Below are 26,507 nucleotides of genomic sequence, written 5' to 3' on the forward strand. Positions count from 1 at the left end.
AAACATTGCCCCCCAGTTTCCTTAAGCTTTGGCTTGTAAGCCGAATGGTTAAGGAAATTAATCATTTGTGTCTGGCTCTTAACTGTTCGACATGTTACTCGTCTATCCACTACATTTAAGAGAAAGAGAGTGGAACCGAGAAAAATGGCCTTGTTAAAACCAAGGTCATAAAAGAAATCACTTCGTGACCTATTAAATGATGTTATCGGCCATGATTAAGAAATTCCAAACAAATGCCAATCTTTGCATGCCATACTTTTTGGCCAAGATTTCAATTCGACAAGATTTGTCCTGTTGTAAACATTGCCTCGCCAAATTATACTATGGTCGAGCTTGACCAACAACCCTCGGTCATTAAGATCAAGTCCTTTTTGATCCAACTAAATCCTTCTTAACCCTCGGCCTAAGCATTACGTCCTCTTAACATGAGTTCATGCTACAAATGCCACGACTGCTTATCAAATCTTTGTTGGTCGAGAAAAACATATGGTCGAGAACTACCAAGAAACCATCGCCAAAAAAATTTATTCGGCAAAAACTAATCCACTTTTGTTGAAAAATTCGGCAACCACTAGGAAGAACATTGTATGTACGCATCTAAGGGACTGCAACATTGGTAACCGAATCCACTTGTCCCCAATCACTGTCAAGGTCTGCATGGCATCGGTCAAATTGAGAAAGTGTACTTATATGTAACATTTCATTCGGCCGACTCCAAAACCAATCTCGCCGAGTGAGGATTAGGCTACACGAAGGCCTACCACCTAGCACAAGTGGCCTTCTGCGAACATCTTTTCTCGGCCCCGCTAAAGAACAACTTTTTAAGCCGAGCACACCATCTTTTGGATTGCCGCACCATCTTGTTGCCCCCCTTACTTTCTTATGCATCGGCTTAATTAGCCAGATGATTAAGAAAATAATTTATTCTTATCTTTTTTTTTAGAAGAAAACGAAAGTGGCCGAACTATAAAGAGGAGGAGGCCAACGATGTTTTATTCCGAGCTGAGATATTTTTCTATCAAAATTTTCAATTTGAGTCTTTCCAAGGCTGAATAAAATATCATCTCTAAATACGTTTGGCTTAACGAAAGATTTGTTATTGGCCGCCGAATGTGTCGAACAATTATTATGCCCCCTAGGCATAATTACTTTGTTAATTTCGGCTTTTAACTCAAATAACTTAGCCGTATGGGATTTCTCCATATCGGCTTTATCACCAATAACCATGTCAATTGGCGTAGTTTCGACGTGTAAGACCATGTCTCCAATTACCATATCAATTGATGTGGCCTTTTCGTCCAAAGCTGTGTATCGACCTTGTTCATCATCGAAACACTCTTCTAACGAATCATTTGCTAAGTCGATTTGTGGCTTAGAAACTTGAGCTTTTGTTTATAGGCCTACCATAATTTCAGTCTCAATTGAAAAAACAGGTGGCCTAGGTTCTTCTTCGACCGTCTCGACAATCTTCTTAGGCCGAATGTTGGTTATGGCCAGAACGAAAAATTACCCCCTGACCTTTTGATCCAACCATTCTTCAAATGGAATTGATTTGAACCCAAATGATGTTTTTTTTTTATCGAGCCACTCATAAAATTGAGCTCTATCTTCTTTTAACCATTGATCTTGTAAGTTGTGATGAACCTTCACCTTTATCATTTGAGAGAAATATTTTTTCCTTTCTTCATTTGCTTCAACGATTCGGTCAAGGAGTTTTTGTTGCTCGACAATTTCCTTGAATAGGCCTTGAATCTCATCCTGATTGTGATCTTGATATATCATGTGAACTTCGTAGTTTTAGCACTTGGTCCCACTGGGCGTGCCAAAATGTTGACCCTAAAAACTACCAAACCTACGTGGCGCGCATGCTGAGTAATTAATAAGCTAACTATGTCATTCGATTATGTGCGAGGCGTGCTAACCCGACGATCGAGCTCGGCCGGCGAGTAAAATTTGTTGATGTTGCGTTGGGTGCGCTGCTGACTTTTGAAACTCGCGATTGCGGCCGAGGAAGGAACACGTCTCGGCCTTCTGGTTCTAGAGCCTGAAGACAAGGCTGTTTGTTCTGCGAAGTTTAATATCAAATTTGGCTCTCAGGGTGCCGAATGTAGTAACCTGGTAACACCTCACTTTGCCGAGAAGGTTGATGAGATGAGCTCTGCCAATAAGGATTTGAAAATCCTTCTCGACCGAGACTTGGATAGATAGCCAGTCAGCCTCGTCCCAGTGCTGTTTATCTAAACTGAAGGTGCTTCGCAGTCGGCTGATTCTACGACAACAATGTTGTTTATCCAAGATGAAGATGTTCGCCGGTTGCCTTCACAGTGCTGTTTATCCAAACTGAAGATGTGTTGGCAAAAAAGAAAATAAAAATCTTAAGATGTTTGAGAGGTTTCGCATTGAGCGAGGAATTATGCAGGGCAGTTTGTGTGTTGAGTTGGAGGTCCCCTTTACGTTGCACAACGCCTTGTATTTATAGGGTTGATATTTGCTTGACACAACTAGATAATTATGGAGTCCAACTGCAACTCTAACTTGCAGAATAAAATATGATCCGTGTGGCTGACTTTTCAAATAAAAACCCATCTAGGTTTATCCCATCATGACCAAAGACCTAGCCTACCTAGGCTTCTTATCATAACTCCATCACCATCCAATCCTAGGCTTATCACATCACCACATCATCACCAAAAACCTAGCTTTCCTAGGCTCTCATCATCTTTTACCAAAACTGCCGCATGCATCAGGAACTTCAAATTCATTTTTTATTATCACCATATTTTAAATGGATAATATCCCATCAATCATGCTTCATTATCTGATGTCGTGCATATCTGTCAACCAAAATTGATCCAAACCACACGTCCACATGCCAAATATTCACATCAATTTGAATTGTACCGCTTGTTCAGGGATATAATCTGCATCCTATTTATCTCGTTTAAGAATATGTCAAGATAGTTCATAATAAAAGATAATTATTATGATAAAAACCATAATATTATATTTTAATAATAATAAAATTATCTTCACTTTTCCATCCAACGGTTGGGAGCTATGCTCACTCAACGGTCTTGATTGCACGAGCCGATGGTGTAAATTTGGGTCCAAACAATATTACATTGTGGTATTTATACATTTGTCAAAAATGATCAAGGACTTAAGTAAAGACTAATTAAACTTAGGCTAAGATTAGTTACATTTCTGTTGTAACAAACCATAACAGACTATGATAGCCTAGCTAAGATATTGCTGACTGTGTAGCTAACATGGAGCTACATTGTTGATCTGTGTCTTTACACCTCCTCAAGCTGAGCGGAGGGGAACCAAGAGAGAGCTTGGATCGTGGAAACTAAAATCTAGCCTTTGACAGAGCTTTAGTAAGAATATCAGCAATTTGAAATTGACTGGGAACAAACTGAACTTTCAGAAGATGAGCAAGAACAAGCTCTCTAATATAATGATAATCGATCTCGACATGCTTAGTAGAGCATGAAAAACTGGATTTGAAGTTAAAGAAATAGCAGAAACATTGTCAAACCACAAAACTGGTACCTGAGATAAGGGGAATCCAATGTCCTTGAATATTTTGCAAATCCAAGTCAATTCGGCAGAAGTATGTGCGAGAGATCAATATTCAGCTTCAATGGAAGACTAAGCAACAATGTGTTGCTTCTTCGCACTCCAACTGATAAGATTGATGCCTAGATAAACACAATAGCCACTAGTACTCCTTCTATCAAATACACAGCCGGCCCAGTCTGCATATGAAAATGTAGTTAGATTAAGATTGCTCTTCTTGAACCATTGTCCTTTATCAACTGACCCTTTGAGAAAGTGTAGTACTCTCTTAACATCTTGGAAGTGTGTCTCGTGGACAGTGAAGAAATTGACACAATTGATTAACAACGAAAAATAGATCAGGTCTTGTCCAAGTCAAGTACTGTAATGCACCAACTATTGATTGATATTCATGTGGATTTGGTAATAGAGAACCAGTATGATCCAGTTTTTGAGTGCCAAGAGGAGTGGTACAAGGCTTACTACCTTCCATGTGAATTTTAATAAGAAGATCCAGTGCATATTTATTTTGAGAGAGGAAAATACCTTCTGCAGCTCTAGTGACTTCGAGACCCAAAAAGTAGTGCAATGCACCCAAGTCTTTGACAGAAAAAAGCTGTCCAAGCTTGTTGAAGAAACGTACATGCATTAGAATATGTAAACAAATATGTATGTCCATGTAGCATTACGCCTTTTAATTTCCGCTTTTCTAAGAGGTTCTTACTTAATTTGGGTGTACCGACTGACCAAGCTTTTTTAAAATCTTCTCTATTTTCAGTTGCATTACCGAAGAATTTGAGAAAGAGATTAAGCGGCTTGCCTCTAGGCTCATGTGGCTAATGCTTACCTTGTTAAGAATATCCAAGGATAACGTTGTCCAAAAGGTGATGACCAAGATGCATTTGCTGTCTTCCGGCTCAACTCTTACCCGTCTTGTCCGGATCCGGATCGGGCCCTAGACCTTGTTCCCCATACTGGTTCGAGCCTCGTTTCCATTGCCCACCAGATCAACATCGATGGCTTGCAAGTTTTTTGAGAGGGAACCGGTTGGTTCACGATTCTGGTGGTCTATGTTGGTGACCTCATGAGCATATTATCCAACGGGTTGTACTCAAGTGTCCTCCATCGGTCTTGGTGAAACGGGCACAACACCGTATATCACTTGTTTAACATTAATTATGGACCGCCGGCAGCCGTCAAAATCGCACCCCTATCACAGCCAGTTGGCCCAAGCCACCCTACCCCTCTACCGGCCGGTCACTAATTGGAATGAGTACATTGACACCAAGGCAAAGCTCAAGGACAAAGCACTTCCATCACTTCGGCTTTATGATCCTCTTATGAAGTAACGGGTTTGCAGATCTAAATTATTAACTTTTGTTTGGATTGAATAATTGGGGTTTTGCCTCTAATCTGTTTCTTGTCATGCTTTCAAAGATTTTGTGTTGCCCAACTCTATTTGAGATATATGCTGGATCAATGGGGTCGATGCATGTTTGTTTAGATATGAAGATTGTAATGGTTATATATGCACCCAAACTCTCGTAGGAAGATCGATGAAAACCAAAATAGACTAATAAAAATATTAAAATATGACTAGCACATAAGATATCAGATGACTAAAATTTCGCTACAGAATTTACAACTACTGCGTTTCGAGTTCAATCTCTCTCTTCCTTTAATCTAGTTAGAATATAAATGTCACTTGATACTACGGTTTAGTGGTATTCCTCTTCACTTGTAAGTGAGAGGTATTAAGTTTGATTCTCTCTAAAGACGGATTTTAGCCATATCATTATGGTTTGCCCATTATGAGGCTTGATCAATTCTCTCACTTTCTTAATGTAGACGTAGATAATATCATGGTTGACTTATTGCGAGGTTTGATCCACTCTCCCACTCTCTTAATGTAGATAATATCATGGTTGGCCATCTTGTAATATTATATATTCCGGATTTATAACCATATGAGTAGCTTTTTTTTTCGATTTAGCCAATGCCCGTTGCATGGCAAAAAAAATCAAGAAATTTATCATATTTATTACATAAATAGTAGGAAATGAGATATTTTATGGGGTGTAATATCCACACATATTTTTTTACTTCTCACACATCTTTCTAATTTTCCTTCTAATTTTCGATTGTTGGATCAGGTGAATTGAAGAAGATCAAATGTTAGAAATTAACAAAGGATATGTGAGAAGTAAAAAAATGTATATGAATAGCACACCCTGTTTTTTAGTGTACAAAGAGCATGAATCAGTATACTAAGGATAATAACACGATTAATTAAAAACTTTATAAAATAAATTTCAACAAAGTGAATTATTATACATAACGTATCAGATTGTATTTCTTGCATGTACTGAAAATTTCTCACAGAAAAGGAAACAACATGGAAATAAAAGACCGTCCAGTCAAACTCAGACAACCACGCACGTTTATAACCTTGAATACAAAAACTAATGATAATCCCCAGCTTAATTAATATAATTGGATTCTTAGCACTGCCAATCCTTCCTTCCTTCTAGAATATTTGAAAATAAAGAAAGGAGAAAGAAGAAGAATATTTTTGAATTTTGATTATGTTTGCTGTGGCCACCCTTTACGACTTGTTCTTCTTCCACATTTCTTGTATTGGCCGCCCTCCTTCCTCCGCAGACTCCATAATGCCTGCCTTTGACCTTTTACGTTTCCTCATCCTCCATTTCCAATCCATCACACGTTTCCTTCAACTGTTGTCTGCAATTCCTCAATTTCCTCTTAAATGCTAACCCACTAAGCTCAACCCAAAGACTCTCTCTCTCACTCCCAACTTTCTGTATTAATTTGTATGTACAATTCTTGCATGTTTAGCTGACTCTACTGGATTATTCGCTTGCTTTCTTTTCTGGGTTCGTTTGTTTTCGAGATTTCGTTGCTGTTCTTGTGAAAGTTTGCGGCTTTGATCGGATTCGGCATCTGGGTATTTCGTGGATTTCATGATTGTTGACTGAATGCTGTTGGAAGAGGCCTCTGTGATCTGAATCATTTTCGGATCATGACCTCGAAGCGGCCTTTTCTGATCCCATCTCCAAGAACCCCCAATACCCAACACCTCCCTACTCTGCCCATCTATTCTGATTTCTTAAATTCCACTTCCGGTGGCACTGGATCGTTTTCCGGCATGGATTCGAGAAACCCAGCTGCAGCTGACAATTCCATCAACGTTGAACCCACCACCCTCAATTCTACCTCCCTTAGAAGCGTTTCTTCCCTTCAATCCAAGGCTTCCCAGAACAATTCTGTTTGGGAAGTGAGTTTCGGCGATGTCGGATCGAAGCCAGTGCGTTATGGATCGAGAGGAGCTGATTCCGAGGCGCTCAGCATGTCCCAGAAGGAGTTGAACGAGGAGAATGTAAGGGTTGTTTATATAGATGATGTTGCTAAAACAAATGAGAGGTTTGCGTTTTCTGGTAATTCAATTAGGACGGCAAAGTACTCAATTTTTACATTTTTGCCTAGAAATTTGTTTGAACAGTTTCATAGGGTAGCATACATATATTTTCTTGTGATTGCTGTGCTCAATCAGCTCCCCCAGCTGGCGGTTTTTGGCCGTGGAGTTTCCATATTGCCATTGGCATTTGTGTTGCTTGTTACTGCTGTTAAGGATGCCTACGAGGACTACAGGCGGCATCGGTCTGATAGAATTGAGAACAATCGTCTGGCATCAGTTTTGGTTGGTAACCAGTTCCAGTCGAAAAAGTGGAAGGATGTTCGAGTTGGTGAAATCATCAAAATTGAAGCAAATGAGGCTATACCTTGTGATATGGTACTGCTCTCAACGAGTGATCCAACTGGGGTTGCTTATGTGCAGACTATCAATTTAGATGGGGAGTCAAATTTGAAGACGAGGTACGCTAAACAAGAAACCCTCTCCAAGTTACCTGATAAGGAGAAGATTACTGGGGTGATTAATTGTGAAAATCCCAACAGGAACATATACGGCCTTCACGCATTCATGGAAATTGATGGGAAGCGGTTGTCACTGGGACCCTCTAACATTGTACTTCGAGGGTGTGAGCTTAAGAATACGCATTGGGCACTTGGAGTTGCTGTATATGCCGGTCGTGAGACCAAAGTTATGCTCAATAACTCTGGAGCCCCATCCAAGAGGAGTCGCCTTGAGACCCGTATGAACTTTGAGATCATTTTGCTCTCTGGATTTCTTGTTACTTTGTGTACAGTTGTCTCATTATGTGCTGCTGTTTGGTTGAGACGCAACAATGAGAAGTTGGATGACATACTTTTCTACAGGAAGAAGGACTACTCAGAGGGGAAAGTGGACGATTATAACTATTATGGATGGGGTTTAGAGATTATTTTCACGTTCCTTATGTCTGTCATTGTGTTCCAGGTCATGATCCCCATCTCATTGTACATTTCTATGGAGCTTGTCCGGGTGGGTCAGGCTTACTTCATGATCAGGGATGGTCAAATGTATGATGAGGCCTCTAATTCAAGATTTCAGTGCCGAGCTTTGAATATCAACGAAGATTTAGGACAAATTAAGTATGTATTCTCAGACAAAACTGGTACGCTGACAGAAAATAAAATGGAATTTCAATGTGCAAGCATTTGGGGAGTAGATTATAACGGTGGGAGAAGCAGTTTGGAGCAAGTGGGGTACTCTGTTGAAGGTAATAAATGTTTTTCTTTTGATTATGTTTTCTTCTGTTTAGTACTTCCAATTGTTTTACTAGTTTGCAATATCTTATTTTTCTTGTTCGGTATCAGTTGATGGGAAGATTTTGAGGCCAAAGATGAAGGTGAAGGCTGACCCAGAACTTCAGCAATTACTCAGAAGTGGAAAGAATACAAATGAAGGCAAACATGTGTACGAGTTCTTCCTGGCATTGGCAGCTTGTAATACCATTGTGCCTCTTGTTGTAGACACGTCTGATCCTAATGTGGGATTATTAGATTACCAAGGGGAGTCCCCAGATGAACAAGCATTGGTTTATGCTGCCGCCGCCTATGGTTTTATGCTTATTGAACGAACCTCTGGTCATATAATTATTGATATCCAAGGGGACAGGAAAAGGTAATTTGACAATGTCTTTTAATTAATTTATATATAGATACTTTTGACTTTGAGTAATCATGCTTGTGTAATCCCTGTGATTACAATCTAGTAAATTAATACTGAACTTCCTTTAGAGAGTAAAGACCTTTTATTTCTAGTTCATAACTTACCATTCCCGGGCAGTGCAGGTTCAATGTCTTGGGTTTGCATGAGTTCGATAGTGATCGGAAGAGAATGTCGGTTATATTGGGGTGCCCTGATAAGACTGTCAAAGTCTTTGTAAAAGGTGCTGACACAACCATGTTCAGTGTAATAGACAAACGATTGAACTTGGATATAATAAGAGCAACAGAAGTCCATATTCATGCTTACTCCTCTTTGGGTTTGAGAACACTTGTGGTGGGCATGCGAGAACTGAGTGCTACAGAATTCGAGCAGTGGCACTTGTCTTTTGAGGAAGCAAGCACTGCTTTAATTGGTAGGGCTGCTCTACTTCGCAATGTTGCGGGCAACATAGAAAACAATCTCATTATACTAGGTGCCTCTGGCATTGAAGATAAACTGCAACTGGGGGTGCCTGAAGCAATAGACTCTCTAAGAACAGCAGGGGTTCAGGTATGGGTTTTGACAGGGGACAAGCAAGAAACTGCCATATCAATCGGCTACTCCTCAAAGCTTCTAACAAGAAGAATGACACAGATTATAATTAACAGTAGCTCTAAGGATTCATGTCGAAGGGGTTTAGAGGATGCCGTACTAATGTCTAGGAAGCTCCTGACGGTGTCTGCAGATACACACACCGACGGAGGAAACTCTGGACATGGTGGAACTCAAGTAGCTTTAATTATTGACGGCACCAGCCTTGTGTACATTCTTGACAGTGAACTTGAGGAAAAGGTAATTGCTTTTAGACCTACCTATTTAGTTTTCTACATATCTAGACAATGCCATATGTGTTTTATTTATTTATTCTGAGATGATGTCTTATATGCTGATCTAACATATTTTTACTGTAGCTCTTTGAACTAGCAAGTAACTGTGCTGTGGTGCTTTGTTGCCGAGTGGCTCCATTGCAAAAGGCTGGAATTGTAGCCCTTGTGAAGAACAGGACGACTGATATGACACTTGCCATTGGGGATGGTAAACGCTATTCTATTTATTTCACTTCTGTAGATATCTTATGTTTCCAATACCAGAATTAGTATATGCCCACTCTCATTTACATTTGGTGTTGACAGTAGAAGGTTCTTTTGTTATATTGATAGGTGCTAATGACGTTTCAATGATCCAAATGGCTGATGTGGGAGTTGGCATCAGTGGCCAAGAAGGTCGGCAAGCTGTCATGGCATCCGATTTTGCAATGGGGCAGTTCAGATTCTTAGTTCCCCTTTTATTGGTACACGGTCATTGGAATTACCAGCGGATGGGCTATATGATATTATACAATTTCTATAGGAATGCAGTGTTTGTTCTTATTTTGTTTTGGTGAGTAATTCTTCGTCAGATAAATTTTCAGTTACACTGTGTGGTTGTTCTGCAGATTACAATTGTTTTCCTTGAGCCTGAACTTTGTCTTGGACATTGTTTTTCTTTTAAAAATTAAATAAACAAAATACTAGGGAGAGGATTGCACATGGTTGTCTATGTCAGAACTCACTGTCATTGAGAGGAAGAATCTCTGGCTTCCATAAAAAAAAAAAAATTCATCATCTAATTTCTAGCTAGAAATGTTGTGGAAATGACATTTGAACGTGATGCTAAAAGTATGAAGCTAGTCAGATTTGGATACATTTGCGCCAAAATAGGTCTCTGTGTCCGAAGTGTAATCTGTTTGAAATTATAATTGACGTATAGATCATGGTGTGACTATTATTATTATTATTATTATTATTTCTTTTGAAGGGGAGGACTGAATGGAGCTAACCAGTAAAGGAAAATAAAAGAAAGAAGAATCTGTATGAAGTCTTTCTTATTATTTTAGCTGACTATATTTCATGTGGTCTGTGTAGGTACGTGCTCTTCACTTCTTTTAGTTTGACAACTGCGATCACTGAATGGAGCAGCATGTTGTATTCTATAATTTACACTGCAGCACCTACAATTGTTGTTGGGATTCTTGACAAGGACCTAAGTAGAAGGACACTTCTAGATTACCCGCAGCTATACGGAGCTGGTCAGAGACAAGAATGCTACAACTCAAAATTATTTTGGTTAACGATCGGTGACACATTGTGGCAAAGTCTGGCTGTCTTCTTTATCCCTCTCTTTGCGTATTGGGGCAGCAGCATTGATACATCAAGTATAGGAGATCTTTGGACACTTGCAGTGGTAATTTTGGTTAATTTTCATTTGGCTATGGATGTTATCCGGTGGAATTGGATTACACATGCATCAATTTGGGGATCTATAATTGCGACTTGGATTTGTGTCATTGTCATTGATGCTATACCTTCACTGGTTGGCTACTGGTATGCTCTCTAATCGTAGTATTGCATGTATATCTTTATTTTTGCACAAACATAATTGCTTCTAACTTGTTTAAACTATGACACCCTATAAGAAGCAGCGGCAAGCATTTATGTTGCATTTTATGTCATGCAATGATCAAAAGATTCGATATCATGATATATAGGTCCTCTCAAACTCGTAGACTCATTCAATTAGTGCAAGTGCAATAGCTCACAATACAGAGTCAAATAAAGAACACAAAACTGGATGTTAATTTAGTTCATGATTGCTTACTAATTTCAACAAATAATTAAATGCAAGTGTTTCTTTGCATTGGAGGCACAGTACATCTATCCCAAATATTAATGTAGGCAGAATTCATGCTTCTGCAATCCATTCCCAAAATAAACATCGTTTCCAGAAAAAAAATTATCTGAAATACATCGGGGTTGTTGAATCTCTTTCAAAACTTTCCTAGTAACGAACAGTCTCAAGTCGCTTTACATAATGAAAAACTCTGTTAGAAGTATTACATCTTGGTTTCTATCCATGAACCCTTTTCTTTGGTTACATGAAGTGCTAAACTCATTATCTGCAGCTCATGGTAGGACATGATATTCGTTATCTTTTTCCCCTCTCCTAGAAATAGCGAAAAAGCCATCTAAGAAATCGCCATCTAAGAAATCGCCATCACCAACTTTATTAATGTAATTTTTTTAACTGGAACTGAAAATAGTCATTGTCACAAATGCCAACAAGTTTATTGTGCTTTGAGAAGCTCCCCACATGCATTTCTGAAATTTTCTATTATAGATGGCACTTGCATTTGTATATGCTAATCTTTGCAACTCCAATATAATTTGACAGGGCCATTTTTCAAGTCGCAAAGACTGCATCGTTTTGGTTATGTTTGTTGGCAATCGTCACAGCTGCAATCGCTCCACGCTTTGTTGTAAAGTTTCTGTATCAGTACTATAGACCTTGTGATGTTCAAATTGCAAGAGAATTTGAGAAGTTCGGCAATCCAAGCGCGTCAAACCCTGCACAAATAGAAATGGATGCGATCTTGGACCTGCGTAGGAGATGAGAAGGTGATGTTATTGCTTTCGACATCTCCCTCTTTTTGTATCTTTTGTAAAAATGTTATTCTTTAGGCTGCTTCAGAGTATCTCTCTCGTAGTTGCCTCATTGTTTATTGTTTGCTATCCGAAGGATAGGGTTTGTAACTTTGTAGTGCCAGGCTTATATTTTGTGTTCCTCTTTTGTTTTGCTGTACCTTAAGATTCATTCGGTGTAATTAGACTTGTTTAAAAGAGAGAAGAATTAGACAGTCGATACAATACATGAATTTTACCACTGAAGTTTTGATGTGTTCAGATTGAATCCTTCATACTAACTTGAAATCGACCAAAAAGTACAGGGGTTTCTAGTGTTAGAGAACAGATGTAAGATAGAGTTCTACATCGAAGATATAAAAAAAATATATACAAATTATACAACATTAAATTAAATTAAGTAACATGAAACAACGTTAAACAATATGAAACAATAGTAAATAACATTAACCAACATATAAATTATACAATGGCGGATGGTGAAGATGATGTTGATTGTGGATATTAAATTTAAGTTGTTGTAGTTTTTAAATTCAAGTTAATGTTGTTTTTAAATTTAATTTGTAGTTTTTAAATTTAATTTATCGTTTTTTAATTTAAGTTGTTTTTAAATATAAGTTGTAGTTTTTAAATTTAAGTTGTTGGATTTGAATTTTTAAGTTGTTGTAGTTTTTAAATTTAAATAATAAATTACGTTTGGCCATTTGGCTCTCGGTTGGAGACGGAGACAAATATAACCTTGTACTGTTTATTAAAATATTAATATCTTTGAGGATCAGATGGCTAAAACGAGCCATCTGACCAGCCCTCAATTGGAGATGGCCTTAGGTACCTTTGCAAGCTCGTCAATTGAAGCCATACACATGTTTTGAAATGTGTGTTCACTTCAATCGTGCTCATCATTCTCGCGTGTGTGAGAGGGGTAGATCCGTCCAAGCCGCCTCCTTCAATACACGTGTAATTATTTAAAACCATGTTGATTTTTTTTTCTTCTAATTAATTCTAATTAGTTATTTACTTTTAATAAATTTGTTTTTTATTATACAAGTTAGTATTTTAAACTAGTCTAATTTTTGGAGAAATTTACGGTTTTTTGGTGGAAGTCTACTACCGTATGAAATTTCTAGTTTCTCAATCTGTCATGTTGAGAGCTCAAGTACACTATCATATGAAACATTGTGTTTTGGTTCCTCAAGTGTGATGTTTCCTTTGGTTTCCTTGGTGTACAAGCTTTTGGAGTACTTATCCTAGTAGGCTTTTGTTAGGGGGATTAGGGTTTAAATCGAGAATTTGTCACCATCTGTAGTTTCTAGTTTCTCAATCTGTCATGTTGAGAGCTCAAGTACACTATCATATGAAACATTGTGTTTTGGTTCCTCAAGTGTGATGTTTCCTTTGGTTTCCTTGGTGTACAAGCTTTTGGAGTACTTATCCTAGTAGGCTTTTGTTAGGGGGATTAGGGTTTAAATCGAGAATTTGTCACCATCTGTAGGGTTTTTGGGGGCTCTCCTTCCTTGAGAGCTTAAAGATATGAAAATTTATGAGTTTGCAAGCTTGTGAGATTGGTTGTGACCGTTTCAGTTAAAGACTCGTTACAATCAATCGAACGGCATGGGCATCGAAACATATGAGTGTCAATATGTTCTTATGCTTTAATGTCCAGTTTTGAATGCTACGTTGATACTACGAGACATGCTCCAACTGCCTCAGTATCGAAAAACTTGGTCCAACTGCATCGCTTCAATTGAACAACACTCGGAGCTTAATTTTCAGTCCTGCAGATATTCATGATACATGTACCGAAAATTGGTAGATCACATCTCTTACACATACGAATAGGATTCTACGTACGAGTTCCACACAAATGAGAGATGCGAAGAGCAATACGTAATTAAATGTGCTAAAAAATTATTGTTATTTATGAAACTGAACATCCAGTATATCAGACACTAAGGTACTGTTTGGTACGTGAGACAGGACGGAACGGAGTGGGACGAGGCACATTTGATGCGCCTAAAATTGGTGGAATGCGTTGTTCCATGGGACGAATTTTGAGTGAATTTTCGTTCCGCCTCACCCCCTGGAATGACTATTTCCATATTCGTGGAACACAAAATTATAATCTCTCTGTTTCCTTTTTCTTCTCCCTTGTTTCCATCTGAGGGCATCTTTGCTCCATCTCCGTTCGGTCCCATCCCGTCCCATTCCGTTCCGTCCCATCTGCATACCAAACAATACCTAAAGCACTAAACTTCATTATAAATTAAATAAAGGAGACGGACGACTAACAAACAAGTAAAACTCTTCTTTCAAATCTCAGAACATCAAGTGTCCGACAGTCACATTTTGCGGCAGACAAAATCTGTGTAAAGGACGCGCTACTCCTAAACTAACTAGGGTTTGATGGGCTGAGCTCGAGGCCTCCAGAGTCCTAGCCTATACTTGTGAGTGTGTTTCAAGATGAGCTTCCTCTGCAAAAGAATCCAGCTATCAAATTTTAAAATACAAGTCCAGGTGCAGTAGTGAAATTATTTTCACCATGAAATGAACACCAAGTTTGCAACTTTCAAATCCTTGAAATTTATTCCTTTTTTAAAGAAAGGGAGACACGGTTTTCGTTCCACACTCATTAATCAGCAAGACAGAAACTTTACTGCTGCTAAGTAGGTACTACAGCTATACATTCCTAAATTACGAGAATTGATAAAATAAAAAAAACAGATACTTTACTGTGTTAATGCCCAGCGGGTGCTGAATAATACAGTTATTAATACCGTACAATGAGTGTTAGACTAAGAGATTGTTTACATGAGTGTTAGAATAAGAGATTGCTTACATGCTTGCAAGGGACGCCAAGTTTCTTCAGCCTGAGAGTACGAATGACAAGCAACTTTTGGAAGTCTCTGATCTCAGACTCAAGCTTGGTTACATGGGATTCCACTCCATTGCCAATGCCATTCAAAAACTCTGGTATCCCAACTTTCACTGCAAGAAAAATCAAAAATAAAAAAGCCACGCAAACCCAATCTTGATGTTTCCCACTAAATTAAATCCACTATTCAACAGAGCCTCAATTTCACAGAAGTGCTTGATATTCTGACACGAGAATGTAGAGCGCCTATTTTAGCCCTAACACAGCCAGTTATAGACTAAGCTATACGCAAAAAATATTCACTTTTCATTCCATTCAACATTCTCAATCTTTTAGCACCAGATGAGAGCAAAGCAAATAGATAATGCACTTGCAAAGCGAAAATAAGGAACACAACACAAGTTCAATTTCCAGGAGTAGAGAAAATTTCCTCACAAAAATAGATAGTTACAAAGAAGAAACATTGAAAAACAAAACTCAACATTTGGCTTGACACTGTTTACATCCCCCAACTTTCCTGGCAACCAGACAACTGTGGCAACACAAGCATAACAAACCTCATTAACCATTCCTTTTACTGTTTGTGGAGAAGTGACCAATAAAGTTTTTCACTTCTATATATTTTTTTCGAAAAGAAAAGATTTATTTCAAAAGAAAAGCTGTACATCAAAGTGAACACGTAATGCACAAGTAATCTATAAGTAAACTAAAACATCAAGACACTGCAGCCTAGCATCCAAGCTATTATAATGCTTGATAGAGGTATATTCCTAAAAATAAGAGATATAAAAGCCCATAACGTTGCTCAATACTTGACCTTTTTCCCACACTTCCGCCCTTTCCAATCCCCTACAATCTTCAAATACCTGTATGGGTTTAGAGTTTAGGGTTTAGGGTAGTATAATGGTCGATATATGTGTATCTTATAAATAGGAAATACAGAAGTCCATAGAGTTCCCAAAACTTGACTATTTCCCACACCTCCGCCATTTCCAATCCCCCAGCATCTTCAAATATCTGTTGATTCCTTTATGACCAAATACCCCAAATAATACGCAGCACCAGACGTACCCATTTTTACCACCATCCAGTATTCTAAACTTCTCACTCAACGGCTCCTTCGAAACCACCCAACAAGCACTAATAAAATAAAAAAAGCATATTTATTTCTATCAAAACCTAAATTAAAAGCATTACAAAAACTAACCCTAGATTTATTTTCCCATTTCTTTCCACTTTTTCCGGCATCAAACACCAACAAAGCTACTTAACTAGAAATTTTCTTTAACATTTAAACAAGTGCAAATCAACAAATGCACATAACCCAGAAATTTCTTTCCCATCCATTTTCTGGAAGCCATGAAAAAAAATGGAAAACTCGACCAAAATTTGGGGTTACCTAGGTATGGGTTTGATTTGGTGGAGAATCTGGCCAACCCCGGTGTCGAAAACATTGATCTGGTGTTGAATAGCATTTGCCTTAATGCCATCTTCTGTCTGTGTCGAATAGTAATGTTCAAATTGATGAGTGTACATGGATTTGAGTTTATCCTAATCCAACGTAAATCAAAGTCTATCAAACCTAAAACATTTGCAAACAGAGCAATTCAAAAACTTTCTCGGGAAAGGACCCAGATTTTCCCGAGAAAATTAGACAAGAAAATGGAGTTCAAAATTTTACCTGATACCTTGCTGGCGGAGGGCGGGAGGGGAAGCCAACGAAGAGTGAGACTGCGAAAAGAGGTGGGAGGGAGACGGCTTTCAGTTGCGGCACGAGGGGGAAAGGAAAGGGGTATGTTTAGCAATTTTATTTTATTTTTTCTTTAACGTAATAAAATCGGATGGGTATGTTTAGCAAATAAATTGGTTCAAATAGAATTTTTATTTGAATTTTTGAACTTGTTTCTTTTGGGGTGGGTCTTATACCGACCGAACCGTTCAAACCGACCAATTCGAACTGTTTTGGTCGGTTTGGTTTGATATTGACTAAGAAAAAAATCAATTAATTTAAAATCATCCGATTTTATATCAGTTTGATTTGATTTTGATACTTTTGAAACTAATCAAAACCAAACTGAAACGAACCATTATTTTTTAATTATCATTATTCTTATTTTACACATGTGAACATATTATAGATTATTTGAATGTCTAACCGTACACATATTAACATATTATAGAATGTGTGAGATGTATAGATGTTTAAAAAATTAAAACTCTTGAAATGTTAGATATTTTCTATTGATGTAAGAGAAATAGGTTTAAACACACCGAATCAACCGATAATAATAGTTTGGTTTGGGTTCAATAGTGGTATTGATCGAAACTGAATCAAACCGAATGAAACCGACTACGGTGGTTTGGACATACCCCCTCAGCATATCCTCATCCTCAACAAACTTACCTACAATTTCAGTCAACATATAGTTGCAGTGGTGAGCATCAATTCCCTGCTACGAAATCGTTCTTGAGAATGTAGAATCAGAGTTTCATACCAAAGCACAAGCAAACAAGCACCAGATATCTTCACTTGCCGGTGAATTCGGCCGCCTCAAGGATATCCTGAAGAAGCAGGCAAAGGAGGTGGATTCAAGCTGCACTTGATCGATGCTATGTATGCGATATCACAGTTACTATGAAACGTGAGAGCGAGAGAGTACACACAACTCCCTATGGCAAGAGATTGTAAACTGGATTCATAAATACTTATCACAACCTTGTGATTGTATGAACTGAGAAGCAGCAACAATCTAAGCCACAAAAATTAAAAACAAAAAAAAGGCAGGCACTGAGCAAAACGAAGCAGCACAATACGCAAGCAAAACAAACTCCCAAAACAGCCACCGGTTTGGGGAAAAGAAGGCTCTAGCACTCCAAATTACCACCGACACTTCAAGAATCATTTACCAGCAAGCGCACACCACAACGTAACAACATACAGACAAATCCTAGACCAAAATTTAATGCACAAAAAATAATCTTCAGAACCAATATCACATAAAAGCATCACAGCTGTAACAACATACAATGCAATGGAAACTCTCATACAAAAGCATGAACTGCTACAAGACAAGGAACAGCCTACTTAGTCAAGGCAAACTTTGGTATTTCCTGATGCGTGTTCAGCACATATAGAAGATGATCTCCGTTGCATTAAGCCCAGCATTTTTCTCAAGAAATTTAGGCATAGTGTCAAAGCTTTCGGCAAATTTTGCTACAGTATACTGGTCCAATCTGCAACATCATTGATTCTTTAGTTCGTTATTTCACTCATGGCCAACCCAAGCCTCAACAGGAATATTGCATATTTTTTTTTTTTATTTTTTTTTTTATTTTAAACTAAACAGGCATATTGCATATGAAATCGCTGAAAGTGAGCAAAATACGACGTCTGTGCACATTACCTGAATGTGAAACACGGCCATCCAATGCACATTGCCTGAAAATGACAATGTTCCCCGTTTCTGTAAAATATAACTCCTTTACTCTCCTAGCTCACTCAATTCAATAGCTGCAGCTCCAAGAACAGTATACATACACTAGCAGTTGTTGCCTGAAATGAATGCGATCATGATAAAAAGGTCGTACCCAGTGCACAAGGCTCCCGCTTTACGCAGGGTCTGGGAGAGGTGAATGTCGGCTAGCCTTACCCCTATTTATGGAGAGGCTGCTCCCAAGTCTCGAACCCGAGACCTACCGCTCATGGGCGAAGGCACTTGCCATCGCACCAAGTGCGACCTCTAATGCGATCATGATAGCGAAGATATAAATTCAATGGTTCAGACCCTAAGTTTTTAAAAAGTTATACATACACTAGCATTTATTGCAGAGGTGAAACAAAACAAGCCTAGCAATATAAAATTCTGAATGTTCCTTGTAAATTACCTTGTCCGTGTTCACTCTGCCATCCACTGCTCCTTCAATATCATCCAATATACTGTTACTATACCCTCGAGAAGCACAGTGAATACAGAGTTACCACCTTCGTCATTCTTCATAACAGTGGTACATGATAAATCAATGAACATGTTACAAAGAAATAAGAAAAAACAATGAGGCAAGAATAAAAAAATACCATGTTCATCAGTGTTTTCAAAGTCGGCTAGTTGCACTTTGGGGCAAGGCCGAATATTCCCCTGGCATATGATTGTTTAGCAAGGAATGCTTATTCCAAGATTTGGCGGCGCAAGACTCAAACCATTTTGCAGTGGTGCCAAGAATGGGAGAAACATCGAAAGCCCCAGAAGAAAGATGACCAGTAAACCTACTTTTGCTTTCAAAAGTCTTAGCGGCAATGGCACCTTTTGGTCATTGGTGATTGCTTACTTTTAACATAAGGATTTGTGTCATCTGTTAGATAATGTTTTTTCTTTTAAACAAAAACTACCGCCATTGTGTGTATTCGCTTAAGGCCTCACCATCTTCTTCTCCTCCCACCCAACAGAGAAGCCTAATCCCCCATCAACCTCTTCGATATCCTATTTCTCCTTCCAGCAGACATGAACCAGCCTCCCACCTACATACCTCAATCCTTCTCTCCTTTCTCTGTTCCAGCCCAAAGAAGTTGAGCAGCTGGTTTTTTGTTTCGCTGTCCCAGCTCATAAAACCAGCTCTGTTATCTCTTCTCGATACATTTCAATCTTTCCCCTATATTTTTGTATGATTTTTGTTTATTGTTCGAATAATTCAAACAGCTTTATTCTGATAGAGTATGAGCCTTTCTCGAATTGCTGTTTGTGCAGTCATATACAAAATTTTATTTAGGACCAGGACAGATGTTTTATGCAGTTATCTAATATTCTTATTCGCTAGACTGAAATTTTGGGAATTTAATTTCAGTAAACTAGATCACCTAAACAGATCCAGGATATCAAGGAAAGAAACCCTTTATGCCGAACGAGTAAACATCCTCTTTGGAGCTACAGGCAATATTTTTAAAGACATAAAATACAGTAATATGAAGTAAACCAGCAATTCATATTTCTGTCTTTTTCTTTCCTTCTTTTACTTACTCTGTCACCTTGGTTTGGTTTAGACCACTACATCTGCATAATGACATACGTGAATTGTATTGCTGAGCTTAAAATCCGGACCTCCGCGCACATTATGATACATCTTAGTTTCTATCCCATGCTCTTTGAAAACTATTTATTTTGTCAATGCATCTCCTTCTGAGTTCTGACCCAAGTTATAAGCACGCACACACAGAAGCACGAAATAAATGAGGCCTCTCAATCATAAAAACTCCTTTAAAATGAAAGGAACAAAATCAAATATTGATCTAACATTTCTTTATCAGCATATTAAGAATGTAAAGATATAGGAAGACATATATAAACAAAAGTAAACAATCAACCTTTTATAGTAAAAATTTGGAGTACTTTGCTTACAAAGAATATTATTTAAAATATAATATCTCAGACCTTGAAGAATTGTAAAACATCATTGCTGTTACAGGTTAAGAAATAGACCAACAAATATGAAAGAGAATCAAGGGTTCCCTCAGAATTGTTCTTTTATAAAACATGCAAGAGTTTGCAATTCTTAACTTTTGGATGCATACATTGTATAGTAAACCATCCTTTTTCACTGTCTGAGAATCAAAGCTCTCTTATTCCTCTGTCGTACAACCATTAAATGTATCTAAGAAACCAAATTATCAAAATTTGAGGTCAAAAATCACTTACACGAAAAGTAGGCTGTAATACACAAGTTTACCTCTCAGGAGTAGTTAGTAGTTGTCCTGAGTTCTAAATAAACTGCTCTCAATAATGCTAACCGGTTACCCTGCCAAAAGTAACACATATTTCATAATTTGTTTCCAAAAGAAGTTAAAAATGAAAATTAATATATAAAAAGTGCTGGTGTTCTTTCAGTAACTTTTGAAGAGCATTAGTTTATTTAACAACTCAAAGAAGATCTATTAAATCAGTTGGAATAAGAACAGAAACTCACAGTGGGTCCATCAAGTGAAGAACCAGCATGACTGACAGATGAATTTGAGAAATGTTTCCAGTCATACATGAATATGGGAAGTAGCGTATTTGCTACAAGTAGTGTCTTTCTGTTATGCACACCGGCAGAACCACTGTCAGATTAGCAATGCAAGGCAGTGGCAGGGTAGTTAGTCGCCTTACATTCAGATTCCATATTACTCTTCACCATTAACAATCAGTGCTGGGTAGAACAAGCTTACCACCCAAAACAACTTATGTTTACGGAATATGACTAAAAGAGGGATTTTAAATGGTGCTGTCCAAAATGCGAATGCAAATATGATGAAACTAATTTTCAGCAGCAAAAGCACGGCCAGTTTTTAACGTAATATTCTAGCCACTTGAATTTTCCACCGAAGCTTCCTTGCTTCATCTGTATACCCCGTACTACGAAGACCATCAAGGACAGCTCGTTGGGTAGCCTTGAGTATTTTCTTGCCATCTCTTAAACATTTCATCATAAGCTTGGACGCACAACGGAACCTTCCAGCCTTGCAAAGATTGTGCACCAAAGAGGTGTAGGTAAAGGAATCTTTAGTCTCCATTGATTTATACAAGTCCATTGCACGATCGATTTGACCAGCTTTACACAAGCCATCAATCATGCAGTTGAAGGCAACCAAGTTTTCACGGAAGCCAATCATTTTCATATATTGTAAATGTTGTTCAGCCCCGATAATATTACCAGCCTTGCACAATCCATCAATTATAATTGTGTGGGTATACTTGTCACACTGCAGACCTCCATTCTCTATTTCATCCATCAACTTATAGGCAGCTTCAAACTTACCTTCTCTACAATACATATTAAGTAAAGTGTTATAAGCCGCTAAATCAAGTTCAATGCCATTTCTCATTGTCTGTTCCATGCAAGCATTTGCCTCTTCTATCCTCCCAGTCTTAACTAAAGCAGCAACAACTGTGCAGTTTGCAAAGCCATCAAAAGTATACCCTTTACTCTTCATCTCAGACATAATCTCGAGCGCTTCGTCATACTGCTTAAACTTAAAGCAGCATTTCATAACTGTAGTGTAGGTTATGGCATTTGGCTCATAACCTGATTCCCCCAGTTCCTTTAGCATTTTTCTTGCTTGCCCCAATCTGCGTGCCTTGCATAGCCCGTGGATAAGAATATTGTACGTCACTAATCGGGGAACAAATCCATGACGTTGCAAATTCCTAAATAACATAAGGGCATTATCAATGTATTCATTTTTAGAAAGGCCATTAATCATTATGTTAAACGTAGCTGGGTGGGGAGTGAGATTGCGAAGTAAAATATCCTGAAAAACTCTGTTGGCTTCATCAGGTTTTCCTAACTTAAAGAAACAATGCATCAGAATATTGTAACTCCATACATTAGGATGTATGCCCGCTTGTAACATTTCCTCAAACAGATCCAGAGATTGTGATAATAGGCAATTCCTGGTGGCCCCAGATAACAAAGAATTGTATGTAATGACATCTGGACTAATCCCAGCCTCTTTCATTCTATGAACAACAGAATAAGCTGAATCCAAGCTAACAAACCGAGAATAGGCATTGAGCAAAGTATTGTAAGTTACCACATCTGGAATCACCCCCAATCTTATGCCATCAATTATAACGGCTTCTGCTCTCTCCAGTAGCCGGGACTTACAAAACGAAGCTATGCATATGTTCAACAACCTAGTCGATAATCCAGAAACCATCATTCACATCAAACATACTGACTTCCCAAGAGAAAACCAAGCCTGCAATATGTCCAAATACAATGTGTTAACCTACACTCCTATTTCTTACCAGTAAAAAACCAAATATTGTATAAGACTGTTACTAAAACATGTCAATCTTGAAGCTTTGTTCCCCTTAAAACCCACATCAGTGAAGATACAAAATGGTAATGGTAATAAAGCAGCAATCATCAATGAAACCACTTCCCCTCCAATGTATTCACAAATGTGTAGGGGAAACTTTTAGCTTTAGGCAACAATTTTATAATAAGGAACCTAAACATATATCGGCTGTGATGACAAGTCCCGCAAACTAAAAAGTCCACCAGCTAGAGCTAGAAATAATTTTTTGGGCAATAATAACATTAAAAAGTGTTAATCTCGTACTGAATACAACAACAACAAAGCCTTATCCCACTAAGTGAGGTCAATTGTATGAATCTTATAATACCACTACACTCGGTACTCACACTGAATAAAAATCTAAATTGATAATGTTTTTCATTCCATTGCATAAATCTGCATTATCAAATACCAATTGTGTTTCTCAACGTGTGATACTATGCTATGATTCATCAATTGATTTCCCATTTGATTGAATAATCAATTATTCACAATATTCATAGTAAAATACGCACACAATATTATTCTAAGACCAAGATATAACAAGTGCAGTGGAAAGATATAAATTAGTCAAAAGCAACTCAACAGCGAAAATTGCTTGAGCGTAACAGAATTCCATGGCCAAGTATTAGGTATTGTTGAGAGAGAGAGAGAGAGAGAGAGAGAGAGAGAGAGAGAGAGAGAGAGAGAGAGAGAGAAAACCCGCTGAAAAATCCAAATCCAAACAATGAAGGCGGACCAAAACAAGAGGCAGCCTGGTTTCGATTTGGGGGTTTCAGTTCTGAGGGCATCTCAAGTAAAAGAACAAGTGAAGATGTTCAATCAATGATAGGAGTCACAGTGGAGGAGTCGGAGAGGGAGGGAGGGAGAGTTGGACGCAGAAGACGCTCCTACTCCTTCCTGGTCGAGTTGAGTGAAGTGATTGAGGTGCCGAGCAGAGAGTAGTCAGAGTACTAGGAAGCGTTGGAGGATTTTATTTTTTTGGGTATGAGCTGGGCTAGTAGTAGGTATTGAGCAGATCCACCCACCATCAAGGGATGCCATGGACAAGTGCTTGAAACATACATGTCCTTCAACACAAAAACAACTTCAGCGGCCAAAATGGAAGAGGGCAAGTAGTGGGCCATGCAATGCTCGCTCAAAAGACCGAGCAAGATAAGCCCAGCTTTGCGCCTTGCATCAATTGGCAAGGCTAACGTTACTTATGCCGGCCCAACCTTGCGTCAACTAGCAAGGCTAACGTCAACATGACGTCAGATAGCAAGGTTAATGTCAACACGAGGTCAGCCACGGTCTTTGATTTTTTTATGTGCATGACGCGTGCATTGCACACGCAAAAGGGATAGTGAGCCGATATAAACTGCAGCAGTGAGCCCTGTTGCAACAAAAGAGCCCAACGACTCTGACGCGGCACATCTCAGGCAGTTGGATTTCCAACGGTATAAAAGAAATACCATTGTGACATACGACACGTTCTAGTGCGTTTGATTTTAAATGAGTTTGAAAATCAAGTGCAAGGATTAACCCAGCAATAAAAATTACAAAACATAGGGAAAAATAGGATTTTTTTTATAAATACCCAACCATTCCCCACATTTTATTATTCTATAAACACCCAACCATTTTATTATTCTATAAATACTCAACATCTTATTGAAATTAGACGATCATTTTATTTTCAAAGAACAAACTTACAAAGCATAAAAATAAAATAAAATTATAAAAATTGTGAATAGTATCACCCTTCCCATTGCCCTTACCCAACAGGTGGAGTTGTAAAAAGGCAAATACTATTTAGAGTAAATAGTAGCCCAATTGTAAAAGTCAAAATGTGAGATTTGAGTCCAATGTTTTCTCCTCCAGTGCAAAAACTCAGATATAAAATTGAAATATAAGAATATAAGGCTATCTCCCAAAAAACAAGAACAAATGATATTGAAGAAGACGCCCCCTTCTTTGCCATCGATACCAACTAGTGATTTGTATATATACAAACTAATGATTTGTATATATACATATATATAATAAAACAAGAACAAATGATATTGTAACACAACCAAGAAAAAACTAATCAAATATAGAAGGGGAGGCATTGGCAGGGGATGAAATCAGAAAACAGTCCCTACAAACCCTAAGACAAATCAGAAGCATAACTCCACAAACAGATATATATATCTTTCTTAATCCGTCCATGAATGGTTGTTTACTTGCACTTAGGCCTTGACATTGTCAAGCTCACTTTTTTACTAATCGCTTGCCATAACTATTTTAAAATGAAAACCTCTTATAAAAAGTTATTTTGAAACGAAAATCACTCAGCAAGAACAGAGCTAGGCTGTTCTTAGATTATTACTTGCTCTAGAAGCAGAAAAAAAAAGAGATGAGCATTTGCTTAAGGCCACATGGTGGTTGTATGAAATTTGAGAATCTGCCAAAGTCGTGCATGATGTGATTGTATGAATCTAATGACATGGAGAGCTATTGAAAAGAATTACGACCATCACTAGAACAATGTTTTGGACCATCTATGAAATGCCACATATCCTCTATATATTATGTTAATATTTGACATTTTATTGATGCTTTTACAAAAGTTGATAAAGTCCACCAAAAAATTGATCCAACAAATAGAACTATCAATTCTATTTCGTTTTCAGGAAATGAGCAATTCAGAGCAGTGCACAGAGCAATTTAGATAATGACAAACAAGAAAATTAATCTAAAAAAAATTAATCAAGAAGTAATCAATTTAGATAATCAACAACTATGAACATGTTTCCTCCAGACATTCTAAAAAAAAAAAGTTAATCTAAAACTAAAATTCAGCTTTCTGTGTTTCTTCTTTACACGAAAATTAAGTTGAAATTACACAGGCAAGAACTTCAATTGGAGAAGATAGCAGCACAGAAACTGTTCAGCTAGGCAATAAATTTAAAACTAAAATTCGGTTATTATTTTTTAAATTCCTTCACGAATATTGAAATCTAGAAGGGCTTAATTTTAAGATAGTAAACAAAAACCCTGGAAGGATTTAAGATTGAGAGAGTAAACGAAAACCCTAGGCAATTGCAGCCATGGTAGATAGGGATAGACAGAGGAGAGAGAAGCACTAAACCTGGAGTTTATGGCTGACGACTGAGAGGGGGAGGCTAGAGATTGGAGGCGGCGTCGCTTTCTGCTCTGCCTAGTTTGGCAGCGGCGGATGAAGAGAGACTGATGATAGAAAGAAAAGGAGGGCAGAATTAGAAATTTGAAAAGTTCATTTATTTATTTTTTTACCGTCATAAGTTCAGTTATTTGTTTCAGTTCAACCCCGTAATAAGCTGTATTTTTAAGCTGCTTCCTCAGCTTTGGGTTTTCAGCTTTTTTTTTTCATCATTAACTTTAAAAAAAATTGATTTGAAGTGTTTATCAAAGACTTAAAATTCTTCAACTTTTTTTTCATACCAATTTTTTTTTTTTAAAGTTAAGCTAAACCAAATCAAGGTGCTCTCATAAGTTATACTTAATTTTGAATTTGACTTCATCTCTCATTAGTGCTCTCAAAAGTTACAAGTTAGACTTCCACTTTTAAAAGATACCGTTAATTCTAAAATTCATTTAATGACTCTATAA

General features: G+C 37.8%; 3 protein-coding genes and 1 pseudogene across 14 annotated transcripts; 2 read left to right on the forward strand and 2 right to left on the reverse strand.

Annotated features, from left to right (window-relative positions):
• Positions 1-3,948: 3,948 nt before the first annotated feature.
• Positions 3,949-5,066, forward strand: LOC126629062 (gibberellin 3-beta-dioxygenase 1-like; annotated as a pseudogene).
• A 1,046-nt stretch (positions 5,067-6,112) lies between these two features.
• LOC126630766 (phospholipid-transporting ATPase 1-like) lies at positions 6,113-12,435 on the forward strand. 2 transcript variants are annotated; one of them, XM_050300944.1, is made up of 8 exons: positions 6,113-7,455; positions 7,537-8,240; positions 8,338-8,644; positions 8,815-9,523; positions 9,643-9,766; positions 9,892-10,111; positions 10,636-11,094; positions 11,942-12,435. In XM_050300944.1, exons 1-8 carry the CDS (start codon positions 6,602-6,604, stop codon positions 12,159-12,161), a joined length of 3,597 nt encoding a protein of 1,198 aa, XP_050156901.1. In that variant the 5' UTR covers positions 6,113-6,601; the 3' UTR covers positions 12,162-12,435. The 2 variants fall into 2 exon arrangements, with proteins under 2 accessions (XP_050156901.1, XP_050156900.1); XM_050300943.1 differs by having other exon boundaries at positions 6,113-8,240.
• A 1,645-nt stretch (positions 12,436-14,080) lies between these two features.
• Positions 14,081-16,959, reverse strand: LOC126630790 (uncharacterized). Of its 7 annotated transcripts, none has more exons than XM_050301006.1 (4): positions 16,750-16,959; positions 16,461-16,643; positions 15,026-15,174; positions 14,081-14,427 (listed from the first exon to the last, which is right to left on the reverse strand). In XM_050301006.1, the coding sequence occupies exons 2-4, from the start codon at positions 16,549-16,551 to the stop codon at positions 14,263-14,265; spliced, it is 405 nt and encodes a 134-aa protein (XP_050156963.1). In that variant the 5' UTR covers positions 16,552-16,643; positions 16,750-16,959; the 3' UTR covers positions 14,081-14,262. The 7 variants fall into 7 exon arrangements, with proteins under 7 accessions (XP_050156963.1, XP_050156962.1, XP_050156961.1 ...); XM_050301005.1 differs by having other exon boundaries at positions 16,743-16,959; XM_050301004.1 differs by having other exon boundaries at positions 16,461-16,558; positions 16,750-16,956.
• A 980-nt stretch (positions 16,960-17,939) lies between these two features.
• On the reverse strand, positions 17,940-26,113 carry LOC126630783 (pentatricopeptide repeat-containing protein At5g46680-like). 5 transcript variants are annotated; one of them, XM_050300993.1, is made up of 7 exons: positions 26,008-26,113; positions 21,017-22,790; positions 20,780-20,848; positions 19,137-20,308; positions 18,947-19,053; positions 18,466-18,614; positions 17,940-18,295 (listed from the first exon to the last, which is right to left on the reverse strand). In XM_050300993.1, the coding sequence occupies exon 2, from the start codon at positions 22,749-22,751 to the stop codon at positions 21,378-21,380; it is 1,374 nt and encodes a 457-aa protein (XP_050156950.1). In that variant the 5' UTR covers positions 22,752-22,790; positions 26,008-26,113; the 3' UTR covers positions 17,940-18,295; positions 18,466-18,614; positions 18,947-19,053; positions 19,137-20,308; positions 20,780-20,848; positions 21,017-21,377. The 5 variants fall into 5 exon arrangements, with proteins under 5 accessions (XP_050156950.1, XP_050156949.1, XP_050156948.1 ...); XM_050300992.1 differs by having other exon boundaries at positions 18,011-18,295; positions 19,137-20,848; positions 21,017-21,149; positions 21,258-22,790; XM_050300991.1 differs by having other exon boundaries at positions 18,011-18,295; positions 18,947-19,004; positions 19,137-20,848.
• Between the last annotated feature and the right edge of the window lie 394 nt (positions 26,114-26,507).

Source organism: Malus sylvestris, chromosome 7 (genome assembly GCF_916048215.2).
Source record: "Malus sylvestris chromosome 7, drMalSylv7.2, whole genome shotgun sequence".
Lineage (NCBI taxonomy): Eukaryota > Viridiplantae > Streptophyta > Magnoliopsida > Rosales > Rosaceae > Malus > Malus sylvestris.

Bases quoted from the DNA above. Each gene is read 5' to 3' on its own strand.
- LOC126630790 (XM_050301006.1), bottom strand. From the start codon at position 16,551: ATGGCATTAAGGCAAATGCTATTCAACACCAGATCAATGTTTTCGACA. The intron at 15,175-16,460 runs GTAACCCCAAAT...TTTTTCTTGCAG, and splicing joins CAAATCAAACCCATACCTAG to TGAAAGTTGGGATACCAGAG. The intron at 14,428-15,025 runs GTAAGCAATCTC...TTAGTGCTTTAG, and splicing joins TTGGCGTCCCTTGCAAGCAT to GTATTGTTTGGTATGCAGAT.
- LOC126630783 (XM_050300993.1), bottom strand. From the start codon at position 22,751: ATGATGGTTTCTGGATTATCGACTAGGTTGTTGAACATATGCATAGCT.
- LOC126630766 (XM_050300943.1), top strand. From the start codon at position 6,602: ATGACCTCGAAGCGGCCTTTTCTGATCCCATCTCCAAGAACCCCCAAT. The intron at 9,767-9,891 runs GTAAACGCTATT...TTATATTGATAG, and splicing joins GACACTTGCCATTGGGGATG to GTGCTAATGACGTTTCAATG. The intron at 10,112-10,635 runs GTGAGTAATTCT...TGGTCTGTGTAG, and splicing joins TTTGTTCTTATTTTGTTTTG to GTACGTGCTCTTCACTTCTT.